General features: G+C 42.7%; 2 protein-coding genes across 4 annotated transcripts; both read left to right on the forward strand.

The window, feature by feature from the left end:
- Nucleotides 1–551: 551 nt before the first annotated feature.
- On the forward strand, nt 552–6,948 carry LOC120903782 (immunoglobulin A1 protease autotransporter-like). Of its 3 annotated transcripts, XM_040313395.1 has the most exons (4): nt 552–648; nt 787–934; nt 4,803–6,560; nt 6,657–6,948. In XM_040313395.1, exons 3-4 carry the CDS (start codon nt 4,805–4,807, stop codon nt 6,728–6,730), a joined length of 1,830 nt encoding a protein of 609 aa, XP_040169329.1. In that variant the 5' UTR covers nt 552–648; nt 787–934; nt 4,803–4,804; the 3' UTR covers nt 6,731–6,948. The 3 variants fall into 3 exon arrangements, with proteins under 3 accessions (XP_040169329.1, XP_040169331.1, XP_040169330.1); XM_040313397.1 differs by lacking the exon at nt 787–934 and having other exon boundaries at nt 558–648; XM_040313396.1 differs by lacking the exon at nt 552–648 and having other exon boundaries at nt 670–934.
- Nucleotides 6,949–7,676: 728 nt separating this feature from the next.
- Nucleotides 7,677–9,244, forward strand: LOC120903213 (cell surface glycoprotein 1-like). Its single transcript, XM_040312502.1, has 2 exons — nt 7,677–8,752; nt 8,857–9,244. The coding sequence occupies exons 1-2, from the start codon at nt 7,852–7,854 to the stop codon at nt 8,991–8,993; spliced, it is 1,038 nt and encodes a 345-aa protein (XP_040168436.1). The 5' UTR covers nt 7,677–7,851; the 3' UTR covers nt 8,994–9,244.
- The last annotated feature ends 16,282 nt before the right edge of the window (nt 9,245–25,526 follow it).

The raw sequence follows: 25,526 nt of genomic DNA on the forward strand, positions 1-25,526 counted from the left end.
ATGCTCTCGGGGCTTGCGGGGCGCACTCGATGAAGAGTAGCTTTGCATTGAACGGCCTTGAAAATGGTGAAGTATTTAGCGATCTTAAAATGCTTGCAAAAAATGACAATTACGTTTTGATAAAACAATCTGCCTCTGTGGATGGCAGGTTTATTATGCTGCTAATTTTGTTTTGGATGAAAAAAACGCGTATAATCAAGACACAACAAAATGCTTTGAAATCTACACAATGCTAAATCGATCGCCAATCTCTGTTCTCGATCCCAAAAAGCCTCTGCTACTGCTGTTGGGTTCCCATCCGCTTGGGATGAGCGTTATTATTGGCGTGTGCCTTTTGCGCACATGTTGGAAGTTCTTCTTCAGCTCACGCGTTCCCATGTCTTTGCCAAAAATCCTGCTGCCAAAGAGTGGTGGCGGCCGCATACGATCGCCAACCGTCGCCCCACCGGTGCCAGCGCAGCCACAGGCACAAGGCGACCGCGCACGAAGAAGGGAGCCAGATCGGGGCAGCTATAAAGCTAAGCACGAGATGTGTGCCAGGTTTAGTTCATCGAAAGTGACCGTAGCATAAACAGCTGGAGAGCCCATCCAGCGCGCGCTGCATCGTAGGGGGAACGTGTGTATTTTGTTTGCTACGCGCAGAGCAGGGTTAGTGTCCGCGTGCGTGTGCGTTTGAAAATCATTCAGTAAAAATAGTGGTGCACGTTCGACGTAGTAGTAGTAGCTCGCTAGAAAACTGGTTTGAATAGTTGTTTTCTTTATTCCTTTCCATCTACAAATCCATAGAGTGCCCCGCTAGCCCCCATCTGTTTGTGGTCTGAAGTAGTAGTTGATCGAGGAGTGTGATCGTGATCCGTACGCAAAAACCTGCTCCTCTACGGCAAGCGAGAAAACAATACGCAACCTTGCGCCCTTAGCATCTTGCAACGCACAGGTAGGCACACATTAGCCAGTTAGTGGAGCTCGGTTTGACTATGTGAGTGTTGCCCGCCCGCCCAGGAATGCCCCTGAAACTCGACGAAGGGCTTTCCACGTTAAACCCATTCCGATCAGATCGGCAAACTTGAACTAATCACCTTGCGAGGTTCTGTTTTGTTCCTTCAACCGTAATCTTAAAATGCGCTTTTTATTTATGTAGTCAATCACCCAGTGTGGGGCTGTTTTGATTGTTTTCTGTTGACCTCAATCAAAAGATATATGCCCGCGATTAGTGCTATCCATTTTTTTTTTTGGTTCCCTTCCTTCTCTCCAGCACAACGCTGGAATTGTTTCGCTAGCAGCCAAAGGTTTTAAGAGGGTTTTTTTTTGGAACCTAGTCAGGGAGAATCAATACAAGCGAAAGTGTTTGGATGCACGGTGGACACACCTGCTCGAAAGTGGGAGGGTTCGTCGCTTGGTGGCGATGGTGGCTGCTACGAGATGAGCCTTGCGTAATCGTGTCTTGCCGAACGCGCACCGTTCGGATTCGGAGAAATTATGAAATGCTACTCACATTATCAACATGTGTGTGCACGCGTTAATGGTCGAGCCGAGTGTGGGTCATCGAAAGGGAAATCGATCGTGAGCAGGCTCCCGATGGGTGAGGAATGGTAAGCGGGGGGGGCCTCATGACCTGTTTTGGAAGAAGGAAGAAGCCCACATCACATCGCGAATGCCTTCAAGGAAGTTTCCAGTGAAAGTGGTGCAGATAGTGGTTATCATGTGATTTTTTTTTCATCGCTTGTAGTTTTGTTTTTGCAAGTAACGCATTGCTTCATACCTTTCACGAAGATACGGGATTTAATGTGTGTGATAGGAAGATTGATGTAAATATGGATGGATAAGGGTTATTATTTTTATTTTTGTTCTTATTTTGTCTTGCTCATGAAGTTCAGTCATTGGATGGTAGTCCCAAACCTTCCCGTATGATCATCATCTAAAAACAACCTACCATGAACAGGATCTTACCTTTTTAAGATAAATATTACCATGTTTTGGTTCGTTGAGCTCGTATAATGTTAAAATGTATTTGTTTGGCACTTTTCTCATTCAGCACCTATAAAAAGCAGGATCGTAAATTCCTCTCTCCTCACTCCCTGTAGCATATGCTCGTGCTTGATTCCTCTTCAGAACTTCAGGCTGGTGTTGTAAAGAAGCAGACAGCAGCAGCGATGTGTTTTTCCTACGCTTGTTATTATTCAAACATAATTTCACGTGCCGGTGTGCCTGCCCAAACTCAATATATAAAAAAAAAAATAAAAAAAATAAAAAAAATAAAAAACATTGACGCCCGTACATACGCACAAAAAGCGTTAGAAACAAAATGTTAGCGTCCGGTTCCGTGGGTCGAAAGAATGGGTGGAAAAGTATGTGGAGAGAACAAAATAAAAAAAAATCTGCATACTTAATTAGTCCTCCACGGCTACCCATGGGAAGGCCACCCCGAGAGTGAGATAGAAAGAGAAGCTGTTAAAACAAGCATAGCATACCAAGCCGCGAGGAGGGAGTATCATGGTTGGAAGTTCATTAATTACAGTCTACGCCGAGTTGGCACGAGTCGTCAGTGGGCATCTTCTAACGTCCGGCTGGCTCTGTGAGCAATCGGACGAACGAAGTGATCTTCTCGCGCGGTAAGCGACGAACCGGCTCAAAGAAAACAGTTTTTAAAGCCGTCCGATAAGATTAGCTCGGTTAGCTTCAGATTTGTAGCAGATGAGCGGAGTTCAAGAAGCTTCTGCGTGGCATTTAGTTTCCTGTCTCTCCCTCCCGACTTCAATGGGGATGGGGATGGATTTCACACGCCAAACGATCGAATACAAGTGGACTTTAATGAATTCCGATTGTGAACTTCACAAGGTCGCTGCCTAACCAACCACACTTTGGTCGCGTTTCGGGTTTCGGAGGCTTCGAATTTTAGTTGCATTTCTGTGCCCAATCGCCCTACCTCCATGGCTGTATGTGCTTTTCTTTAGGCTGATTGGATGGAATTTCTTATCGTAACCTTCCCCGTTCATCCGACACCCATTGTCCGATCGCCAAATGGTGAGATCGTTCGTGGGCTTGTACTATACGGTGCCGTTTCGTTGCACTAATCTAATCACCCTTTGTATCTAAGGTCACCATCCGACCCTTTTGAACGACGAATGTTAGGGCGATCGTTAGCCAGGTACTACAGCGCCAACGAAAACAAATTTCATTACTTGCTCCACCAATGCAAACGCCACGGTAAACGGCATCTCGGCATCGACCTCGTTTCGATTTCGGTGCTTTGCAATTGCAGCAGCACCACCACATTGCCCATCTTGGGCGTTCTTCTTGTGCGCGCACACACACACACAAACGTAATGTACGGTACACAGCAAGGGGTGGGTGAGAGTGGTACGCCACAGTCTGCAAAAACCAAAACAACATAACACTCCATCATCGTACCCCCAGCACTGCGGGCACCCCCGGGCGCCAGTTCCCAGGCCCATGCTACACGTCACGTTCTGGGCATTTAACTCGCGACGGCCGCGAATAACAAATTGATCAACGCGCACACCGCGACGTAATTAGCGTGCTGCCCCGTAAATGGCAGGCATCTCACTCGCCCAAGCTGTGTGACGTCGGTAACGGTCCCAGAAGAGGTCTGTGTGTGTGGTGCACCGGTGAGATACGGTTTTATAGAGTGAAACAAAATAAACGAGCAAAAAATAACACTTTTTCAGCGAGTGTTTTGCTTCTTCTCTCTGCCGGCAATGCACTGTTACGTGTGTGGTGGGGAGGGAGGACCTCCCTTGCGCTTAGGAACGCGAGCAACGGGGTAGAAAGGAAGATTCACATTCACTGCACCACCGTCGAAAAACAATTCCAATGGGTGGAGCGCGCAAACGGCCAACCGTAATGGAGTGTCTAATTTCGGGTTAATTCTCATATGCCGCTTATGCCACACGATGTGCCGGACCGCGTGCATAATCGACTGCTGCATGCTGTCATCCTAATAAGCAATGTGATGGGGCTGTGTATGTTTTAAAGCTCACCCAAACTCATCACCTATTGAATCCTATTCAACAGCTCTATTCCGACGGCACCCGATGTAATGTAGTCCGGCACGACAAGCGACCAACAGCTGTTGGGGGTAACCTGTTTCCAAAGAGTTCCTTACCCTCTGGTATGCGACATGTACCGAGGTGATGGCATGAAAATAAGTCATCAATTATGGGCCAAGGCCAAAGCGATACGGGAAATTACGTAGCCAGTGGTTTACGTAGAAGACAACTTGGCTTTGGGGTCGAGATGCTGCGCCTCGTAACACCGAACAGCTTCGAACGGTACGCAAACAGGCACCGTGGCAGTGAATACTAATCATCACGGACGCTGCCCCGTAGCGAGTACGAATCACGAACAGGTTTCGAATACACCTGAAGAATGTGACCAGTGGCTTTACGGTTTTCGGAGAAGCATATCCAATTTGCATATGCAAGATGTACAGCTGTCTCAGCACTGTCGATTACTATATCAAGTGAGATACTCCGCTTAAAATGAATCGACTAACTCGATCATTCGATCGACTAACTCGAGCTGGCTTTTCAATTTGCTTATCTTGTGAAATATTGCCAATCGCGGATAATGGGCTGTGACGCATTCCGTATGGACGTTGATTTCGTTTTCGAACATCACACGTGATCGTGTTGATAGACTATGACGATTAAAAGGTTGCTAATGGGTTTAATAAGGGTGCACACGTTAAATGTGCATTCAAAGACAAATTGCTTCTGATTGTTCGATGAAATCTATTGTCACACATTACTCACGTTATTACCTTATTCTTTGCCCTTTTTCAGCCATGAAGCTTTGCCTGCTGATCGCCACAGCCGTGGTCATTGCCACGAGCTGTGCCCTTCCCGTGCCCAAGGAAGAAGTTTTTACCGTGTATCCTGTGAACAGTGCGATGGCCCAGGAATCCTCCAACCTGCCTGCCGAAGCAAAGCCTGCCGAGCAACAAAATACACCCGCGGATGGTGCGTTGGCCAAAGATCTTAGCAATGAAAAGAAGGTTGAAGCAACGGAAAAGGTCGATGATACACCAGTAGAGAGTAAGCCGGAAGAAGTGAAAACTGTATCGGAGAAGGTGAGCGAACTGGCCTCTGTAAACGAAGAAGCTGCAAAGCTGTCTGATCCGGAGCCAGAAGCAAAATCTGCTCCATTGACAGAATCCTCCGATGCAAAGGTTGAAGAAGCTGCTGCTACCGTTGCTCCGAAGGAAGATGATGCATCCACTACTGTGGCAAGCAATGACGAGCTACGACTGGTAGTTTCCGAGTCAGTTGTTGCTACTGAACCGAAAGTTGCTGTACCGGAGACTGTAGCCGAGGAACCTAAATCGGTGGAGGAACTGCCAGCGAAAAGTGTAAGCGATGAAACTGCCGCTAAAGCCGAAGAGCAGGAACCAGCCGGCAAATCTGTCGAGAGTGTTAAAGTGGAGGAAACTAAAGAGGGAAAAAGTGAGCCAAAGGCAGCGGCTGTAGAATCGGAAGTCAAATCAGTAGCGGAGGAAAAGTCGGAAAAGCTCACCGAGGAATCGAAAGCTGAAGTAGCTGCTGAACCGTCCCTAGTTCGTTCTGTCACCGAGGAAAGAGTCATGGCCGATGAGGTTGCCGTAAAAAGTGACGTCGAGCCTATCACAGAAAAGCAAACAGTGGTAGAGAAAGCTCAGGAATCGGTTGCTGCTGCACCTGAAGTTGTGCCCGCATCAGCTGCAAACGAGCCTGTACCCCAAACGGAAGGCGTAGATGAGGTAAAGCCCACCAAAGTTCGTGCTGCTCCAATCGTCGAAGGTCTGAAGGTATCGCAACCTGTTGAGGCAGAACCGGCTACCGTCGCTAAGATTCACGTCACCGTTATCCAGGAAGAGGTAATGGTTGATGGTAAGAATGCCGCTCAGAAGGAAGCCGTGTCAGCGGACGAGCCAGCAGTGACAGAGGCAGAAGAAAAAAGCACCGAAGCTGCGACTACAACTACTGTTGCCAACGAGCAGGAAGTGAAGAGCGAGACAAAGGCTTTGGAAACGGTTCCCGAAACGAAGGATGCAGTGAGCAATGATAAGCTAAGTGAAGTGAAGAGTGTGGATGCGGTAGTGGAATCCAAGGCAGAAGCTCCTAAAGCCGCTGAGGTTAGCAAGGAAGCAGAGAGCAAATCGACACCCGAAGCCGTTGTGATCGTGATGCCAAGCGTAAAGTCCGAAGACGTTACCACGGTCGTTGCAAGCGTTGCTGAGAACACGGATAAGCCCGCCGAAACCGCGGAAGACAAAGCTGTGCCGGAGGTACGCTCTGCCGGTGCTTCGGATGAGCTTCCCGAACCGGCCACGACGGCGAAAGCCGAGGAGCAGCAGGCAAAAGCCGCGGAAGGGAGTTCTCAGCCGGGTGCAAGTGAAAGCTCGGATACCGTTCAAGAAGACGCTCAGGATCAAAGTGACAGTGTCAGTACAACAGTGAGCAGTGTCACGGAGCAGGATACTACTACGGTGAGCCCCGTTACCACCACCGAGCCAGAGTCCGTACCGACGCCGGCGAAGCAGAAGGCCAAGAAGCAAGTTCCGCGTAAGTGTACCCCGTCGCCGTGCCGTAAAGTTGCACAATTTATGTACGCTCATGTTAACGGTGATTTTGTATTTATTTCCCCTTTTTATCAAACAGCGAACCTTAAAGGATACAGTAAGCGTCTGAAGCTGCAGGAAGCGCAACGAAAGCAAAGTACCGACAGCGAGTAAGGTTGCCGTTAGCGGCTACCGCTACTAAATGCAGATAATGCAGCTCAAGGAGGCGTCACACAAGCACGGGGAGTCAATTATGCCGACTCTGGCCGGGTGATGCCCATGCCCATCTAACGTCTTTAGCCTGTAAGATCAACCCGTACGAGATAAGGAATAGTTTAGTAAGGTGACATCATCAGGCCGAATAAAGTATTGTTCGAAATCGTCATACACAACACGTTGCGGGTATTGCTTTTGGACTTGGATGCATTGTCGCTTCTGTTGTCATTACATGGTAGTTAATGTGGGGAGCTCTAATATTGCTGCTGTACGTGAAATGCAACGTAATCTCAATCAATGGGCACAATATCACAATTGATATTCAGTGTCGAGAGTTGCGGTAGGTGTTCGGAACTGCTTCGAGCGGAACTATTCCTTTGCATCCCAAGGGATTCACATGTTCTGAATGAGTAAGTAATGTTGATTACAGCAATTATTGTCAATTTTTCAGCTACTTTAGTGGGAATTCAATTTTGAAATCACATGTTGTGTGTGGTATTTTACGAATTTTTCAATTCAAGTTTAGGTATAATTTCAAAATAATAAAAAAAGAGCTCATTATTATTAATTTGACGTAAAAGCTTGGTAGTTTTTGATACATATTCGCTTGTTCTTGACTTATTTGATGCACTCCTAATTAACGACAATTATTGTAAAGCTCATTAAGAGCACTATTAGAATGTATTTCATCGAATAGTTTATACCTCCTGCCATTCTGTATATTTGTTTTTTACTGGTTGTCTTATTTACCTGCCTGCTTCAGTAATCATATCGAATCGAGCGTTGCCCACTAAATCTTCACCAGTCTTAGAGCACTAGTAAATGAGTAATCGTCAGCATTCGTTGCGCATTTTGCGCGATAGAGAGAATAAATTAACGATTGCCTATAAAAACGGGCCGCATTTCCTGTCCCTGCGATCAAATCTAGTCGAACGGTTCCACCGATCGGTGGTGGCACGATTCGTTACGCGCTGAGGAAATAGTGAGCTTTAGAAGGTGTTTTTGTGAAGGCGTTGACTTCTGATTGCAAAGCAAGTGAGCAAGTGTACTTGGCATTCCTTAGCAGCTGGTTCGCAAGCATGATCATGACTCGTGCGGTGGAGGTGTTGTTTTTGGTGTTGTGCTGTGCTCTCGTGCCAAGAATTCAATCCGCTCCGCAGCGAAGCATTGACTTTCTGCTGGGTGATGAAGAACTGCAAGCGGTAGTGAAACCGATCGCACGAGATTCACCTTCTACGGCATCTGCACAGGAGCAAACGGAAGCATATGAAGATGATCAACAGGCCGAGGTGCAGGCAACGGTGGATCCGGTAGAGAATGAGCAGCAAACAGAAGAACCACAACCGACCCAATCTGATGCGGAAGATTATACCGATGAGGAACAATTTACAGAAGATCCACAGGATGAGCTGCTTGATCCGATCACAGAAAGCCCTCACGAAGATGAACAAAACACCACAAGTGCTAAAGATTCCCCGTCAACAACACCGATCACTACCACGTCCACCACAACGAAAGATACAACAACTCCGGTAACTACGGTAGCCCCTACATCCTCAACAACTTTAGATTCTGTGGAAAATAATTCGTCGGAGGAACAGTTGACGACCAATCCCATCGTTGTGCCTGAAAGTGAAGAACAAACCACAACCGAATCGAACGAGGACTCGAATCAGCTTGCTCAGGATGTGAACGACTTTATTCATGATCTGGCAAATGAAGTGCGATCGAGTGCAAGAGACAAGCAGCAGCGCCCACAGCAACCGAAACCTAGCCCACCTAAGTACTCTACGGTACTGCCCACTACGCTACCGGAACGATACGACTCGAAATCGGTCGAAAGCAATGAAGATGATGATCAGGTGCAGCTGAAAGTGAATCCCAACGACGAGCAGACGACCAACGGCCCTTCACTTACAGAGGATCAGTTCCGTACGCTGTTCGAAAAGTTGCCTTGGATTGGTCAGCAGCGATTCCCAGGTAGGTTACCCCCAAGAGTTTACAACTTTTCCTATGATTAGATGAGGTCAGTTACGGAACATGGTTAAAGAAATTCGTCTGTGCTTTGTTTTCATCTCCGTTAGGCTACGATCAATGGCAACATCAGGGTTTTCCGCAACGCTCCAGCTGGCAGCATCGTGACGATCGTCAACGACACTATCAAAGCCACGGTTCCGACAGCTTCCAAGGTCACGGATTTCACCGCAGCTCTTGGCATTGAAACGTGCGCTCCGCGGCTTTCTATGCTGACCTTACAGAGCACGCGTCGTATCAGTCACCGACAGGGAAATACCCGAAATTTAGCCAAATAGTATGTAACGATAAGAAGAGCGAATGAATTGTTTAGGATGCGACATTCATGTTCAACTGTGATTAAGCGCCATCGATGAGAATAAACTACACAACTATCGATCAAGCGTTAGCTATGGTGAATATCTTGAGAATAAATAAAAAAAACTAGTGCACAATACATGTCCGGCGTTTAAGACCATGTGTCATATTTACATATCACGGTCAGGAACCGGTTTTCCTATATGAACCTACCAGAAAGGCATTAGTCATAGGAAGTTGCTGCTATAGCTCTGCTGTACTACGTCGGAAATAGCTCTAGTTTTTTTTTGAGCTACCTCATATTGATGAATTGTTAATTTCTAGAGCGATCGGGAATGGTATTGCTTTCGAACGTACACGCGCAAATTACGCGAATGTTTCGCTTGGATGATTCACAAGAATGATAAATTGGTAGCGAAAAGTTTAGAAGGCTTGAAAGATCTATCGGCAAAATACTAATTTTGACACACGATAACAAGCTATGTCGCAGGCTTTTGTAAATAAATAATTTTCTGTATGTGTACGAGGTTCTTGTTTGTGAAAATATGCCTAATTGGTCCGGGTGTACGATTATGTTCTGTTCAGAGATTTTAAACTAAACAGGAAAACAAGAAGAATTCGAGTAGTTTGATGTATTAATTAGAAAATATTTATTGAATGTATTGAAAAATTGAAATGCAGTTGAATGAATCCATTACGATGTAATTCATTAGATGTATAGTATTAAATATTATAAAATGTCAATGGTTTGTCTTCCATTCCAGTGATAATTAAAATAAATAAATTATTCGGACTTGAACACGATTAATATGACCTATTGTAATAAGATCAAAGATTTCAAAGTTTGTTTATATTTTAAAATATTGTTACAATTACGATACAATAAGGCAGCCGTATATAGAAATATTAAAAATCACATCCTGGTATTAAATGACCAGACTATTACATGGATAAAGATCAGTGTGCTACGGAAACAACATATTGCATACCGTCAGGCGCATTCCTTTTGAAAGTGTTATACGATAATTATAACAAACAAAACTCTCTCGTTAATTCTGGTTTTGTGATATTAAAAAAAAGTGTGTTGATTTCACATTCAATTTGAGTCAATTTGAGCGTTTCTGTTCCAAGTTGGTACGATTGGTTTTATAGACTACATAAGCGGTATATTCAGATTACTACAACAGAGTCCTTCCGTCCTGCCTATCATAATCTCAAACTAGAGGAATTATGCCGGTCTCGTAGTACAGTCGTCAACTCGTACCACTTAACAACATGCCCGTCATGTGTTCAATTCCCAAATAGACCGTGCTGCCATACGTAGGATTGACTATCCTGCTATGGGGAGAAATCAATTAGTCACTGAAAGCCAAGCCCAAAAGTGGTACGGGCAGGCCTTGACCGACAACGGTTGTTGAGCCAAAGAAGAAGAAGAGTGATTATGCATTCGTTCATGTATTGTATCTGATCATGGATGTATCTGTGATTTATGCATTCGTAGGAATAACATTAATATCATTTAAACAGTCAAAATGACAGAAATTGTATTCAACATTTGCTTGAAATAATCAGGCAGAACGGTATTCAATAGTTCCATCAACTGTTCAACTTAAATCAGTTCATGTTCATCGGGGTGCCGCAAACATACTAATGCAATATTTAAATCACAGAATATACTTATTGCATTGCAGCAATTTCACAGGGATCAAATATGCGTTGAGCAATATGCACTTGTAAGCATTTTCCTATTTAATATTGCTGTCACTGTATTTTTCGTAATTATTAATCCAGGTTATCATGGAATCATTTAACCGCGATATTACCAAAAAATAACAAAAAATACATTGGTGATATTCCAAAACGTAATTTAACTTGACCGATCATTTGCTTTCTCTGTAGAATCTGAAAAATGTTAATATGGTACTTGCACTTTCAGAAGGCTGTGCAAGATTTGCTGATCTTAATTAATTACATTTCAAGCATAGCAATCAAGGTAGCTTAAGAAAACCAATCGTTGGAAAGGTTCGTCATACAAGCATCCTGAACCACTGAACAGCATTCTTTTCACATTCGGTTTGGATCGCTTACAATGTACAAAATTTTTCCACCAGCATTGTTCCATATTCCAGCGTATAAATGAGGTGCGGCAGACACACTTTTACTTGCCAGATCCTCATCCAGCAATCCTGATGCATTCCTGATGCAAATGGTCCCTTGCATGTAAACCTCAGCGATCAGCGCGCACTTCATTCCGCTGCGAGTACTTTGGGTATTTATTCCGGGAAATTGTCCGCTCCGATCACAAAACTCCCCAGAGAGCGTCAATGTCATCGCGCAGATGAAGTTGTGGCCACAGTCGCACGCTCTTGAGTTTCGGGTGTTTTTCTTCGTTCCATAATGCGCGCTTGGTGAATGCACCCTATCTCTGGTTGGATGCGGCTGCAGCGAATGACAGCAAAGTGCAAAATTGCGCTTCAATTGCATCGGAACTTGTCGCACATACTTACACCGTGTCGTATGGCACTGTGTACAGTAATCGATGAGCCCGCCCGTGTCCAGTTTGTGGCTGAATGTGGACACTCGAGCATCACGCAAAAATAGCTTACACACAAAGGGAAGATGGCGCCAACTACGCGCCTGGGAGTGTCGGAACAGATGACCAAAAAACACGAAACAGGCCGGTACGGTAAGAGATTTCCTAGAACTGCGCCATCGAGTGCGTTTAACGAGCCAACTCCAATCCAGAGCAAGTGAAGACAGGGCTGTACATGCCGACGTTCTTTCCCGTCCACTGACAATGGTAATTCGTCATTTGAAATTCTTCATCATTTCGCATTCACTCTCGTTTGCGGGCTCTTTGTCGGTTAGCGGTGGCCATGTTTGGGTGCCTAGATTTTTCACCCTGAATTTAGGTACACCGTATGCTTGCAGAGTAATAGTTAGCAATTCGCCACACGTGTTCCGGTATTTAATAAACACATTTTTATGCATTAAAGGTTACATCTAACGTTAGTTATGCGTGTACTTAAAACACTACATCAAATATAATCCATAATATCCTTTACATTATCGCGTACTACAGTAGTTTCACGAGTTCCTGACAGCGATGGCTGTTACACGCAACTTTGTTGCAGTTCCAACTCCCAACATCAGTTGTAATAACCAATACTGATACTCATCGATTCCGATTCCAAGGATCGGATTGGACAACCTCGCCGAGAGCCATATTTCAGGCTTGGAGCTCCTTCGGCCTTGCAGCAATTTGCATGATGCAATCGTGGCCACCTGTTGCACTGGCCGATCGCAACCCCAGCACAGTCTTAGAACATCTGGCATCAAGCGAGATGGGGTGAGATATGGGTGTTTCCCCTCAACCCCGCACTATCAGTTTGCGATTAACATAAATTTGTAAACTAACCGAACGGCACGGACGGCTTTGATCGCCCCACGAACAACAAATTCTTCAGTTCTGTAAAGAAATTCTACTTTGAACACGGATTTTCATGAATGCAGCAGTACCTTCAGGAATCTGGAGTAACAATTGCTTCAATTCTGCAAAGAATTTCTTTTTTGACAACGGATTTTCATGAATGAATCAGTAGCGAGATTAGTAGTTTAGGCTCGATGAAGCCATTGAAGTTGCAGTTTTGATTGCCTGTATACTCGCTAAACGAATTAATCATCTGGTCAACTGATGTAATCCGTACCGCTGATTGCATTGCCTGGAATGCGTCGTCGATTTGGACGAAGGCAGATTGCATCGGACCGATTTCCAGCGGTGCGAAAGTGTCGGGAAGAGCAGGCAGCGGGGATTGTTTACATGCAAATGACACCAGCTGGAAATAGACTGATCAGTACGATCTCGTCGGCGATCATTACACCCCGGCGTCTGACACTTGTGAGCGAGCGTGTCGTGGCGCAAGTGACGTTGCGCTCAGGAAGCAATCGTAGTGCAGCTGGTCGGAACTCAGGCGGAGCTGGTACGTACGTCTCCCCGTGCGATTCCAGCTGAAGAGTGGCGAACGCAGCAGAGTGTAGTACGTAAACAGGTCAACGAAGGCGAAACCGCTGCATCGTCATTTGCTCCACGCGTGACGCGCTGGGAAACTACGCGTCTCAATTCCGCAGCGGCGCGAGATCGGAACGCGAGCGCGTGGGACGACCCTTGCCCGCCGGGATGGGATGCATCTGCTGATGTGGTTGTTTGGGGGGGAGGTAAGATCGACGATGGCCGATACATGCGAGTTTGGTGATGTTTGCGAAATGCGGCGTAAACTGATGAACTGCATCTCCACGGTACGTGCGAGCTGCATCGCTCGGTCACCCATTACCGGAGTTGTTTATGGCATGCCAAACTTTGGCCAATAATTGCTCAGTTAGTGTGACGGGTTGCTGTGGGTTGCAAGTAATATGTTCACTTTTTTCCAAATTTAAAACATTTCACGCAACAACTTCGCGGTCGAGTGTACTCAGCCGAATTTTTGGAAAGCATTGCTAGGGCCAGTGAAGAAGCGGGTGCAAAATGAATGCTTACGCCATGCATATTTCCTGCAGAGCAAATATTTGAAATTATTCTGTCACTCAACGTTCTACACGAGCAACAACAGCCACTTTATTTATTCCTTGCTGGAAAACGGAACGCACGTGCCGAGTATAGTAGCCTAGAAATGGAGTCACATGACGCATGCATGGAGGGAACAGATGTAAAGAATCTGAAAACAAAACTAGAAATATAGGTGATCAATATTGATGCAGTGAGTGAAGAAGAAGCTGATCAAATAGTAAATATTATGATAAACGCTAGAAGCTACTACAGCTGAGTATTTTGAGCATAAAATACTAACTTGCTGGGTTTTGTCAAGACAGATATTAGTTTGTATTAATAATTTGATATGATTAATAATTTATGCGTGGGTTATATTCAGGAAAAATTTAATAAATAACACTGCAGTTTTAAAGCTCAAATTTTATTAATGTTTTTTTTAACTTATCATTATAGCAGTATAAGTGTAATAACTATTTTTATTATTTATTCTCTATTTCTATTTCTATTATTTATTATTTATTATTTTTCGATTCTTTCATATTAAATTCTGACATATAGGAACTTATGACAGGAATGGTTTGGCTTGTGCAACTTGACAAATGTACCAACATAAATCTGATTATAAATTTACTTTTCCATCCTCGGTTGAAACCTTTTTAAAGTAATCAGATAAACTCAAACATTGTTCCTATGACGATGTCCATACAAGCCTCAAAAAGCTGGCCTGTTGGTTTAAGTAAAGTAACTGTATACATCTATAAAAAATAATATAAAATTCGTAAGGCTGGAAATAGACGATCCGCATCGTACCGCAAAAATCGTGTATGACTTGAGCTGTCAATTCTTTTATAAAATCTGACAGATCCGAGGTCTGCTGACGATTGAATGTCTCAAAAATAAATATGTTTTATCAATCTGCGAATCAAATTATTTATTTCGTATAGTTTATGCAAAATAAAATACAAAACTTGTCCCTCTACACGTTTTTTTCAAACAAATTAACCAGAAAAAGTAAAAACAATCGGTTCGCGCTACCGGGAAAATCTCAGGAATGCCGAAGTTGGGTATCTCTGCGAAACAGCAGGCGCGATCGGAGGCGCGGAAGATTTGACAGCCCATCTGTTATAAACAAAGCGCGAATTTCGCGATACCGCGACGATCTCGGTTCGTCTATTTCCAGGCTAATGTATGTCCAGAATCAAACCAATTAGCAATATTTGTCTATATCCAATAGTTCTGTTTGCAAGGTGCTACGAAAGCCATACTTTCGGAACAATGAATCTTTAAAGATGAGAAATATGTACTGGCTCTTGGAAAGATAACTTGAAAACTTTATAGCTTGTCCACGAATCGCCGACATTAATCCGCGCTGTTGACATCGTTGAAATTGGTCGACATGTGAAGAACATGATCAAATCAACCAGCACAAGTAAGAAAACACACTAAAAACAGTTCTTTCACACAAACTTACCAAAGGGCTTTATTAATTGTGTATTTGTTGTTCGTTAAGGAAAATATTTGAAATTAAAGATCATCTGTGTTGAAAAATGTATACGTATTGTGCTTGGACATAAAATAAAATGAGTAACATTCATTCGTTGCTTGGTGCAATAACTTTTCCCTTGACATCGGCCGTGCCTTCCGACCCTCCCAAATCACACCTGAACTGATGCATTTCGTTTGTTTCTTGCCCCGCATAGAGTAGCAAATGCGCCGGAAAGGTTAATTGCTTACTTCACAGCTGTGGATGCATTCTATTCCCACCGAAACTCGTTCCCAGCCGATTCCGATCCCGGGGTCAATCCTGTACGATTTACCTGGTAGCACAGGTGGCTTAAAACTTGCTTGCAGCCAAAGATGAGATCCAATAGAATGTACGCAAGACCGATGAAAAGCAAACCGACAAATCGAGAAATGGTACGTGGAAGATTACACAAATCATAAAATTATACGCCACACAAAGGGAACCGTCTAGACTGCAACATCACCACCACCACCACCACCAATAGGAGCGGTACCGAATATCCTCGCTGATGCAGGTCTGCGATCGATTGCACAACAAATACATCGAGAAAACGATCCGGGCCTCCAACACGGTAACGTTTTTTTTTTGGTTTCTCACAAGGTGTGGTTGTTTTTCTTACGTTTACACCACCTTCTTCTTGCTGTTTATGCCACTGAACTTTTTTTTGTTACATGCTCTTTCTCTTTTTATCTCTCCTTTCTCTTTCTATGTCATGAAATCAAACATCGACTGAAACCTACCTTTCTGGTCTCGAAAATATCACATCCCTCACCAAATGATCCTTTAACTGCTTTTATTTTCCTCAATCACATACTTCCACAGCATTCGGTGTTTTTTTCTCTCTTCCCTGAGAGTCCTGTTTCTCTTCCTACGCCCAATTAAAACAACATTCGTCTCCACTTCACTGCTCGCCGCATTCGTATCCCCTTCTGTGCCCAATTTCTAGGACTGATCGAGCGAACTGGTCCAGCGACAACGGATCGTTCGGTCACATCTTTGGGGAGAGAGACCCTCGTAAATGGCACCGGTGCAGCACAAACCACAACCCAAACGTAGCGTACGGAGGATTAAAAAATTAAAACGAAAAAAACAATGCCCATCCTCACAACGATTCAAGGGAAGGTTAGAATAAGGTGAAGAATAACAAACAACGTCAACCAAAAGCCAAACCCCTTTAATCCTGCGTCTAAATCGAAATAACATGAAAGATGTTTAATCAAAGTTTTAAATTTAATGTGAGTCAAACTAGAATATCTTCACATAAAGCTATCTATAAAATGATATGATACATTATGACACTTTTTAAGGGGTTTAGAGCTTTTAATAATCTATGAATAATAGTAGTAATGGTATTAGTAGTAGCAGCAGTAAAGGTTTTTTCTCTTGATAATGTTGGTCTCTTAAGCATTCATCTTTAAACTTTACTATTTATTAATTGTAAAGATTCCTAAGTTGGGTTTGAATTTATACTTATTACGCGGGAAAAAACTAAAAACATAATAACAGCGTGATATTTTTGAAACCAGAAAAGTTAACTTCATTAATATTGATCATATTGAATGGTTGATTTCTACTTGCTTACATCTATTTCCTACGTTTTTAGCAAATTTGAAACTAGTAGCTATTAATTTATACAATTAAATAAGTAACTTTTTACAACAGTTTATAAAAAAACGAAACAATGCCCTACGTCCAGTAAAGGAACAGCCCTCTGGCAATACGCTACAAATAGAAGTTAAACATAAAAAATGATCCCTCCGTAACTGATCGTACGTTAATGATGATCCGTTGGGTTGGATCCTTCTCACACTTTGTTGAGTTCGATGCGCCTTCAGGTGACTCAATTTTTCTTATTATTCTCCTCTATTCTGTATTGTTGCACGGTTTTATGTGTGTTCGAGTTTCATCTGGGAAGAAGTAAGTAAGGTAAAAAGCCTCATCCTCGTCTCCCCGTCCCGAGTTGGATCGTGCTTAAGGAGCAGGATTTTGTCTTTTCCCTTTGCTTCACTTCCTTCGACACACGGGCACGGGGTACACTGTGCGTTTGTTGCGGCCTTGGAAATCTGATTTAACCGTGGCGAGGGATGGTGTTTTCATAAGGGGAATAGTGCTGCGGTTTAGATTTCCTAGCGTGATCCTTATTTTCTTGTCCGAGCCTTGACCGGGTCCGAGTGGAAAAAGTCTACACCTGCTAAAAGTTCTCATGTCCTCGGCCCGCACGATGGGATTTACTGCAATCAAAAGGCAACAACTGATGGCTAAAGCACCGTTGTTGGTGTGGTGTAACCGTGGGATACATGGGGGGCAGTAAAACAGCTAACGAAGAAGCCACTTCCATTTATATTTTTTTAGGGATTGCTATTTCATTCGGCTCACTTACCGTTTCAAGCCAGGATGGACCAATAAATTGCGCTTTAAGTGATTTTTATTATTTTTTTGTACAGATGGGCGGCTTTGGGTAAATATTTTCAAAGTGTTTGAACCATTTACAGCGGTTACAGAGGCTTCAAAAGTGAAGGCAATGAGCTTAGCTGAAGTGTTGATGACTTCTTCTGTACCATAGATTATAGTTATTTAATTTAATTTGCAATGCTGCCAGAAGTAATATGAAGCCCGTCCAATCCCGACGATGGGTCAATTAGAAATGTTACATTTTACCATATTGTTATTAAATTCAATGATTTCAGCATTGGAAGCATGAATGCAATTGGTTCATCCAGCAGCACCTTTACAATTAGAATTTGAATATTAGTTCTTGTTGAATAAGTAATCGTTTAATACAGGGGCTGCAAACTTATTGGCTAATGAGCCAGATCGAACATGAGTTTTCTGAAATATGCTTTCAATTCTTGGCATATTGTATAACGATAATAAAAATGCACTAGAAGTTTTTTATTTCCATCAAACTTTTTTTATATTTGAATGAAACTATGTAAACGCTATGTTGCATCAGTTCGATTTTTTGTCAAAATATGAAACCAAATCTTCTTTTTGGCGTAACGTCCTACGCGGACATGCCGGCCTATAAGGCTTTCGAGACTTAATTCATTACCACGTAGCCGGATAGTCAATCCTTGCTACGGGGGGACGGGCCATTCTGGGCTTGAACCCATGACGGGCATGTTATTGAGTTGTTCGAGTTGGCGACTGTACCACGGGACCGTCCCAAATCTTAACCAAATCTCGATTATTCGAGGCATCATGACTATGTGACCTCGGTAGGGCTGCTTTGTATTTTTTCAAACATAATCAGGAAATATGGAAGTCATTATTTTTTTCACAACTACTTCTACAAGACATCTGTCTAAAACTTAAAGTTAAGTTCTGCCAATTATTGTTAACACACGTTGATGTGTTACACATCGCGGTAATAGTAACATGTGTGAAATTGATTTTGTCAATGAGCGATCTACGATCTGATACTAGATCAGAGTCATATGTAGTTCGGGTTCTAATCTCAAGAAATAAAATAAAAATGATATTCTCTTTTACTAACGTTCTTGACGTGACTACCTTAATCCCTCTAGGCCTACCAAATTCACTGATGAACTAGGACTCTCTGACTTGTTGGTGTAATCATCGCAGGATATTGAGTCCTGGCATCATTTTTTATTGTTAGTAAAAATAGGTCTCTATAACTTCTTGAAAGAACAACTATGAATAACTTTGGTATTATAGTGACTAATCAGTAGTATCAAATCATAGTTGTTTGGCTATTATTCACCATATTCCATCAATACGACTTTATAAAAAAAATTGTGTTACCTTAGATATAAGACATTTAGCATGTAATAACTTATACACGTATAAGAAATGAATCAAATATACTGTTTAATACAAAATACTTTTGTTTATTTACTACATTTACGGCATCTGGTTTCCATAGCTTACATACAATACTTAAATCAAGCAAAATTTTAGAACATTTAGTTAAACTAAAGGACAGATCGACAACACTATAGCAATCATTTAATATTTTAGTCATACTAAGCAACGGATCATTAGCACAGTAGAGACGATTATTGCATTACTTAAGGTCTTTAAGAATGTTATGTACATTCCAAATGGAATCAGATTGCATAAACAAAATTAAGTAGTACGACAATCTCGCGAAAGCTAGTATTTTACTTATCACAACAAAGGGAAAAGTAACAGCGTTTCCCTTTTTTGTTTATAATCAAGATGTTCAAGTAAATTTGTAACAGAAATCTATTTTATTATTTTGATATTTTTTGTTTTAAATATTGGAATGCACTCGTTGGTAAAATGTTCTATTCTTCAATAGGAAACGTTGAAAAATCGATCATCAAAAAGGATTTTTTGCACCCGAAGGATGCTAGTTCCAGAATGTTTCCCTAAAATAATACTCATCTTCACACTGTGTTCATCAGTTTCCTTGTATCTTTGCTACTTTTTGCCGCGAAGCAAGTGAAACACTCCTCATCAAATCTCTCTCAATCTTGTAGAAATTGCAAAAAGGTGCGATAATAAATTCGTACATTCCAAGGTCCACTTTGCGATGAACATATAAAACTACCGGGAACGCTACCACTCTGACAGAACAACTCTTTGCAGCCCATTTGGAGCCCAGGCAATCCAAAGAATGAAACCATTAATTTTATACATTTATTTTATGTGTTTTCGCTTGCGTTATTGAGCCGGCTTGGTTCGCTTCTCCTGTGACCATAATCAGTGTACGGTTTCATCCTTTTTACTGAAACTCCCTAGAGGCAGTTGAGAAAAAGGCTTAGTTTCGGAAAGTTGTAACATGTTTTGTATGAATAACATTCCTCTTTTAGAGCCACATTTTAAACTGTTATTATGCACACATTCAAATACATCACGCATACATTTATTACTATATTTAAAGCATAATGGTTTCTGCGAGTTATGAACATCAGAAATGATAATTTGTGTATAAGTACAGCAGATTCATTTAGAAAATGTAGAGTAAAGTTCAACTGACATTAAACATGTTCCTAGATATTAAAATATGAGCAGTATTTATGTAGGTTTGTTATGAAAACCATTCAATGAGCATTAGCTTTGTTAAAAATAATCCCTGAGATTTCACTTATTTAAAGTTAATAACATCTATGTGTTTTGCAAATTTCTAGTCAACTTGTCAACATGTCCATAGTTTCCGATTTTTATTATCCTATTAAATTGTTTCCTTCCTTCTAGTCGCAAATATTCTTTTACCTACCTTACGCTGCAATCAATGCAACAACATATGTACAACATAAAACCATGGCACCAAAGTGCGGTAAGGCGTTCACTTTGCTTCAAAGACACCCAAAGAGTCCCCATTCGAAGGAAACGACCGACCGACCTGTCTGTGTCGCCGTTTTCCTTGTCGTCACAAGTTTCTGACCGTTTGATGAATAATGGTTCACCGTGCAGATTGCGTGCAGTGGGAGACGAGATGTACTTTCAAGGGACGAGATGGATCCTTCCCTGAGCAACAGGACACCTCGCGTATGCTGTCACTGCTGTCACTGAGCGAGAGCGGAGTACCGTAGGATGCATTCTCTCCTTCTGTTCGGTTTCTCTTTCGAGCGATGTAAAAGAAGCTGACGAAATGCAGTAAGGGTTCGGTTAGAGTGTGTGCAAAAAGCACAGCTATGTCGAAGTCTCAAGTTTCCCAGACGTCCGGTTTTGGGGGTTGAGTTTCTTGCCCGCTGCCCGTGGCAACTTTCAATCAAATTGAAATCAATAACAGCGAAATCACTTCCTCTCCGGCTGGCATCGTTGCACCACCCATAGCACCATTCGTAAAAAAGTAAGTGCCCTTCTTTACTGCTACCAGCTCCTTGCAACCTGCGCTGAAGGCCTTGACAGCAGCAGCAGCAGCGAAAGCTGGAAGCTGTGGTGGTGGCTCCAAAACATTTGTAACGAATGTTGTTGCTTTGCCACCGATCGTAACAGGATGATATGCGAGGAACATGGCGGGTTGTTTGTTATGTTTTATGCTTCTAGTTCAGCGACTGTCGCCTTGCTGCTCGCTTCCTTTGCCCTCTCCTCATCACTGAACATTCAAAGAGTGCTCCTGATGTGCCATCAATCTATTTCATCGCACAAAACAAAGGTTCTTTTGTTTCCGCTCCACGCCGCTCCACTGCCGGTTCGGGTGAGCAGCGGAAAGTGTGTGCCAATCCAGCGGAAACTCAAGCAGCATCAAACGTAGTGGAAAAGAGCCACATGCATGCATCACAACATCAAACTTCAACAACAACAACAACAAAAAAGACACCAACGATAGGAGTTCAAACTAAGTGGCATTTTCGCGGTCGGTTTTTATGTGCGCTTGTGATTCGCTTTTTACGATGCGCAGATCTCGTTATGAATTTTTATATTTATGGTTATTTATATAGAAACGATACATATTTTGCTGCGGAAAGTTTGCCATCTCTTGATGACTTTAACGCGTCAGTCCTTCGGCTTTGGTCAAATGAGCGAAATTCACATTCAGGTGCTTGAGCCATCTAGACTAAAGGCCCATAAAGCCACGGGAAACGGGTCGCAAAACAGTCACCAAATGATGCGCACCTCACAGTGTCAATTCAGAACGACAGGTTTCGCTCGGACGATTATGTTGGGACTTTGTTTTTTTTTCCATTAGTTAACGATTATGGTAACTTTGTGTTGAACGTGTGTTCCACTCTTCGAAGGACATGTGGCGCCTGGAGGCGGTCAGCTGTGTGCTAATCGCTACTCATTAGGGAAATAATCTCATTTCACACAAATACGATTGGGAGGGTTTCGAGTGTTGTGATATCAACAAACCATTTTCTAATCCTTCTTTTTGTCGCAAACGATCACGATCGCCGTCTGATAGAAATCTATCGTAAACCGTCGCAACGGGGTTCGTTCGCTTGGATGTTGAAATAGGTTTAACGTTGATCAATGTTGCCGACTGATATTCAAGTCACACAATAAAATAGTGTCTAACTAATAAAACCAGTGCAATAAAATGAAATGAGAATGATTTTCAACGCCAACGAATTAAGTAGAAAGTAGAACTACAATAAAAGATTATCTATAAAATAAACATTTTGGCAATGAATTAAAGTAAGAATATTATACGCCACTAACAAACAGATTCTCAAAATGTGAGCGCATTTCAGAAACCTTATGCTCTACTTGTCTTAATAAAAACTCAAATTAATTGATTAAGAAGGACATATCATGTATAGAAATCATACAGAATGCACATACGTTGATTTCATCCAAACATTGGGTAATGTCATTAATTTCATACATAAAAACATGTTGCATAAGTAAAAAACCCTAATCTAAACTACACATATGTTAGTAGCATTCACAATGTTTTTATTCTTCTATTTTTACAACCTGTTTGTAGGATACCATGTATTTTCGTTTATTGTTATGAACTCACTTGAATTGCTTTGCAAATCGATATCCAAGAGAAGTGATCGACTAAACCAGTGGTTTTCAGCCTTTTAGTAGCTTTTTCCCCCATGTAGGGTCCTACATGCACCCTATTTCATTCCCCACTGACAAGTTAATGAGTGGGAGCGTAGCAGCCCATGCTATTTAGCGAAATTTTGATCGAAATTCCGCACTCGTAGAAAACCGCTGGACTAAGCCTTTGCAGCGTAGATGGTGAGTTGTTCCTGTTCTTATTTTTATCACATTTTTTATGTTTATGTATTTGGCTTTTCACTTGGTGCTGGTCGGAGAGTTATGATGGCTCAATTGAAGAAAAAAATGTACATTTCCTTTCATCCCATCCATCCTTTCATTAATTTATTTTGTTCATGTATTTCGTATTATATGTATTGTTCATTTGCTCAAACCTGTTAAATAACTTCCTATTTCAAGTCACAAAAGCCACATCATTGATTTCGTTTACTGATTTTAGACATCAACTGTCAAATAAGTATAATAAATTATTAGTTTCAAAGATTTCACACGATTACTTAGACTGTTTTGTTCAATTAATTTAATTGAAATCACAGATTTGCGATTTACTTTGCATAACCTTTAAGTTCACTACACAAAACATCGCCTCCTGCTTCTCATTATCGCATCAGAAGGGTGTAAGGTTCAATGCGAAGTCTAGATAATTTATTTTAGCACGGAACTACGATAAGGGCGCTAGCCAGTATCATTCATACACTCCAACACACGACAGCAAACGACAAAGAAAAAAGCTATAAACCATTTCTCACCCAGCGACAGAAGGCAACCATGAGAAATGCAGACCAGCTAATCGATTTCTAGCTAGCTGCAGCAATTGCACTTTCGATTGCTACCTAGTGTTCAATCTATTGCGCTATTTTTAGTGCTTGGTTTGTTGGTTTGAAACTGTAACGCAAAAACATTATTGCAAACGAAAGCACCCCAGCCACTGGATCACAACAAACATAGCTCGCTCCTTTTGCACGGAGATCGGATCTTCCCATAAGCAAAGCCCCAAATATATCCTGTGGCCTGGGGCAACATCACTCGAAGTGAGATACCATGCCAAAGAACAGCCATTTGTTTATTCATTGACTGCAAATAGAACGGCGCCAGTGAAAGCAACGGCAACGGATCTGCCGCGCTCGTACCGAGTTGCGTGGATGCACTTGCACCTTACGCCCGTGCCCGTGTCGGATGCAGACAGGGCAGCTGGGCCCCGGCTGACTGATCGCTCGCTCGTGAATGGTGCGTGATATTCTAATTTCTTCGCGCTACTGCAGGCATAGCAGCATGCTTGCCAGCTTGAACAGGCGGACTTTGGACGGTACGGACTGCATTTGAACTATTCTCATCGACCTGTACGGCACGTCGAATGTAACGATTCGCCCATCTGAGACGGTAGGACAGGCGAGCTGTGTGGTGATAGCTTCACCATTAAGTACAATGCTATTCGAACTATTTTATCACAGTTTGGCGGTGGATGGTCGCGAGCCTGTCTGCAAGCCATTTGAACATCCGAATCCGACGCGCAGTTCCGAAAATATATTCTCACGCGTCGCCTATCGCCAACTATCGCCAACTGTCGCGACAGTTGTTAAGTAATGTTTGGCATTAGTCGCCAGCCACTCGCACAGTGACAGTACGGGGTGGCATGCTAGGCAGCAGCCTCTCGACCAGTAAAACGGGCCACCATTCACACTCCCCACCCCAATGACGAAAGAAAAAATAACACCGACAGAGACAGGCGGTGGAATGTGTGCAAACTTCTGTGTGTCGTCCTTTCGGATCGCTTTCACTAGGAAACGTCGCAGACGCGAAACGCACTCGACGCACCGAAAATAGACCTCCATTGCTGATCCAGCTGCCCGTTCCCGTGTGCTGTGTGAATCTGTGCCCAAGCGACACACAACATGCCACGTCCGCTGTGCGCTTTAAGGGAAGCTCTTGGAGCACCCTGCACGACAGCCAAGGCGCAGCTGATATGGTCTCTCCCTGTGCGCCAGTCACTCGTTGGCAAATTTAGTGACCGACACCTGGACGTATTTACACACGCCCTAGTCTCGCCTGTTCCTCATTTCGCATTTTGACGCCTTTTTTGTCTGTGTCATCGAGGTATCATAAAGTTGCGCGGCGCAGCGAAACAATCGTGTCACACACCTGGGCGAATAGAATCCACCAAAGCCTGGGGTAGGGTTTGGGGTCATTAGATACCTCCTCTTGAGCGGCTAGTTCAGTTTGTGTCGTAGCAATATATTTGGAAGATAAAACTTCGTGCCTGGCTCGGTTTGCAGTTCGAGCATACGAACTTCGGGCGGCACGAAATTCGGTGCAGTTGAACTCACCCGGTGCACCGTGTACCGAGCGTGTTTTGTGTTATTATGGGGCCAGGGTTTCAGTAATTCTAGGCTAGTTGCAGTTTAACATTAAAATTGTGCTGAATCCACCGGTTACAATGTAGCTATATCAACTTTTATATTAAATAACCGATTATATAAACTTCTACTAGGGCAATCATTCCCATCAACGATCATGGAAGAAAGTTCTACGCATATAATGAGTATAATAACAATTTTTGATTATAATTTTCAGGCCAGTCTCGTGGCAAAGTCATCAACTCATACGACTTAACAACATGCTCGTAATGGGTTCAAGTCACGAATAAACCGTTCCCTCAAAACGTAGGACTGACTATCCTGCTATAGGGGTAATCAATAAGTTATTGAAAACCAAGCCAACTAGTGGCACAGGCGCAGGCCTTGTGACCACCATTTTGGATTCATTCTTGAGTTTTATAACATTTTTAAGCGTAAAGAATTTGTATGAAAATGTATAAATCCTTATTATTGTGTAGTTTTATTTGTGTCATTTTTTATCCTGTTATACTTTTCACATTTTTAGTCTTTTCTTTACAATTAGTAAAACAT

Source organism: Anopheles arabiensis, chromosome 3, assembly GCF_016920715.1.
Source record: "Anopheles arabiensis isolate DONGOLA chromosome 3, AaraD3, whole genome shotgun sequence".
In the NCBI taxonomy this organism is placed as follows: domain Eukaryota; kingdom Metazoa; phylum Arthropoda; class Insecta; order Diptera; family Culicidae; genus Anopheles; species Anopheles arabiensis.

Excerpts from the sequence above, each read along its gene's own strand:
- LOC120903782 (XM_040313395.1), top strand. The coding sequence starts at position 4,805 with ATGAAGCTTTGCCTGCTGATCGCCACAGCCGTGGTCATTGCCACGAGC. Across the intron at positions 6,561-6,656 it reads GGCCAAGAAGCAAGTTCCGC|CGAACCTTAAAGGATACAGT; the intron begins GTAAGTGTACCC and ends TTTATCAAACAG.
- LOC120903213 (XM_040312502.1), top strand. The coding sequence starts at position 7,852 with ATGATCATGACTCGTGCGGTGGAGGTGTTGTTTTTGGTGTTGTGCTGT. Across the intron at positions 8,753-8,856 it reads TGGTCAGCAGCGATTCCCAG|GCTACGATCAATGGCAACAT; the intron begins GTAGGTTACCCC and ends CATCTCCGTTAG.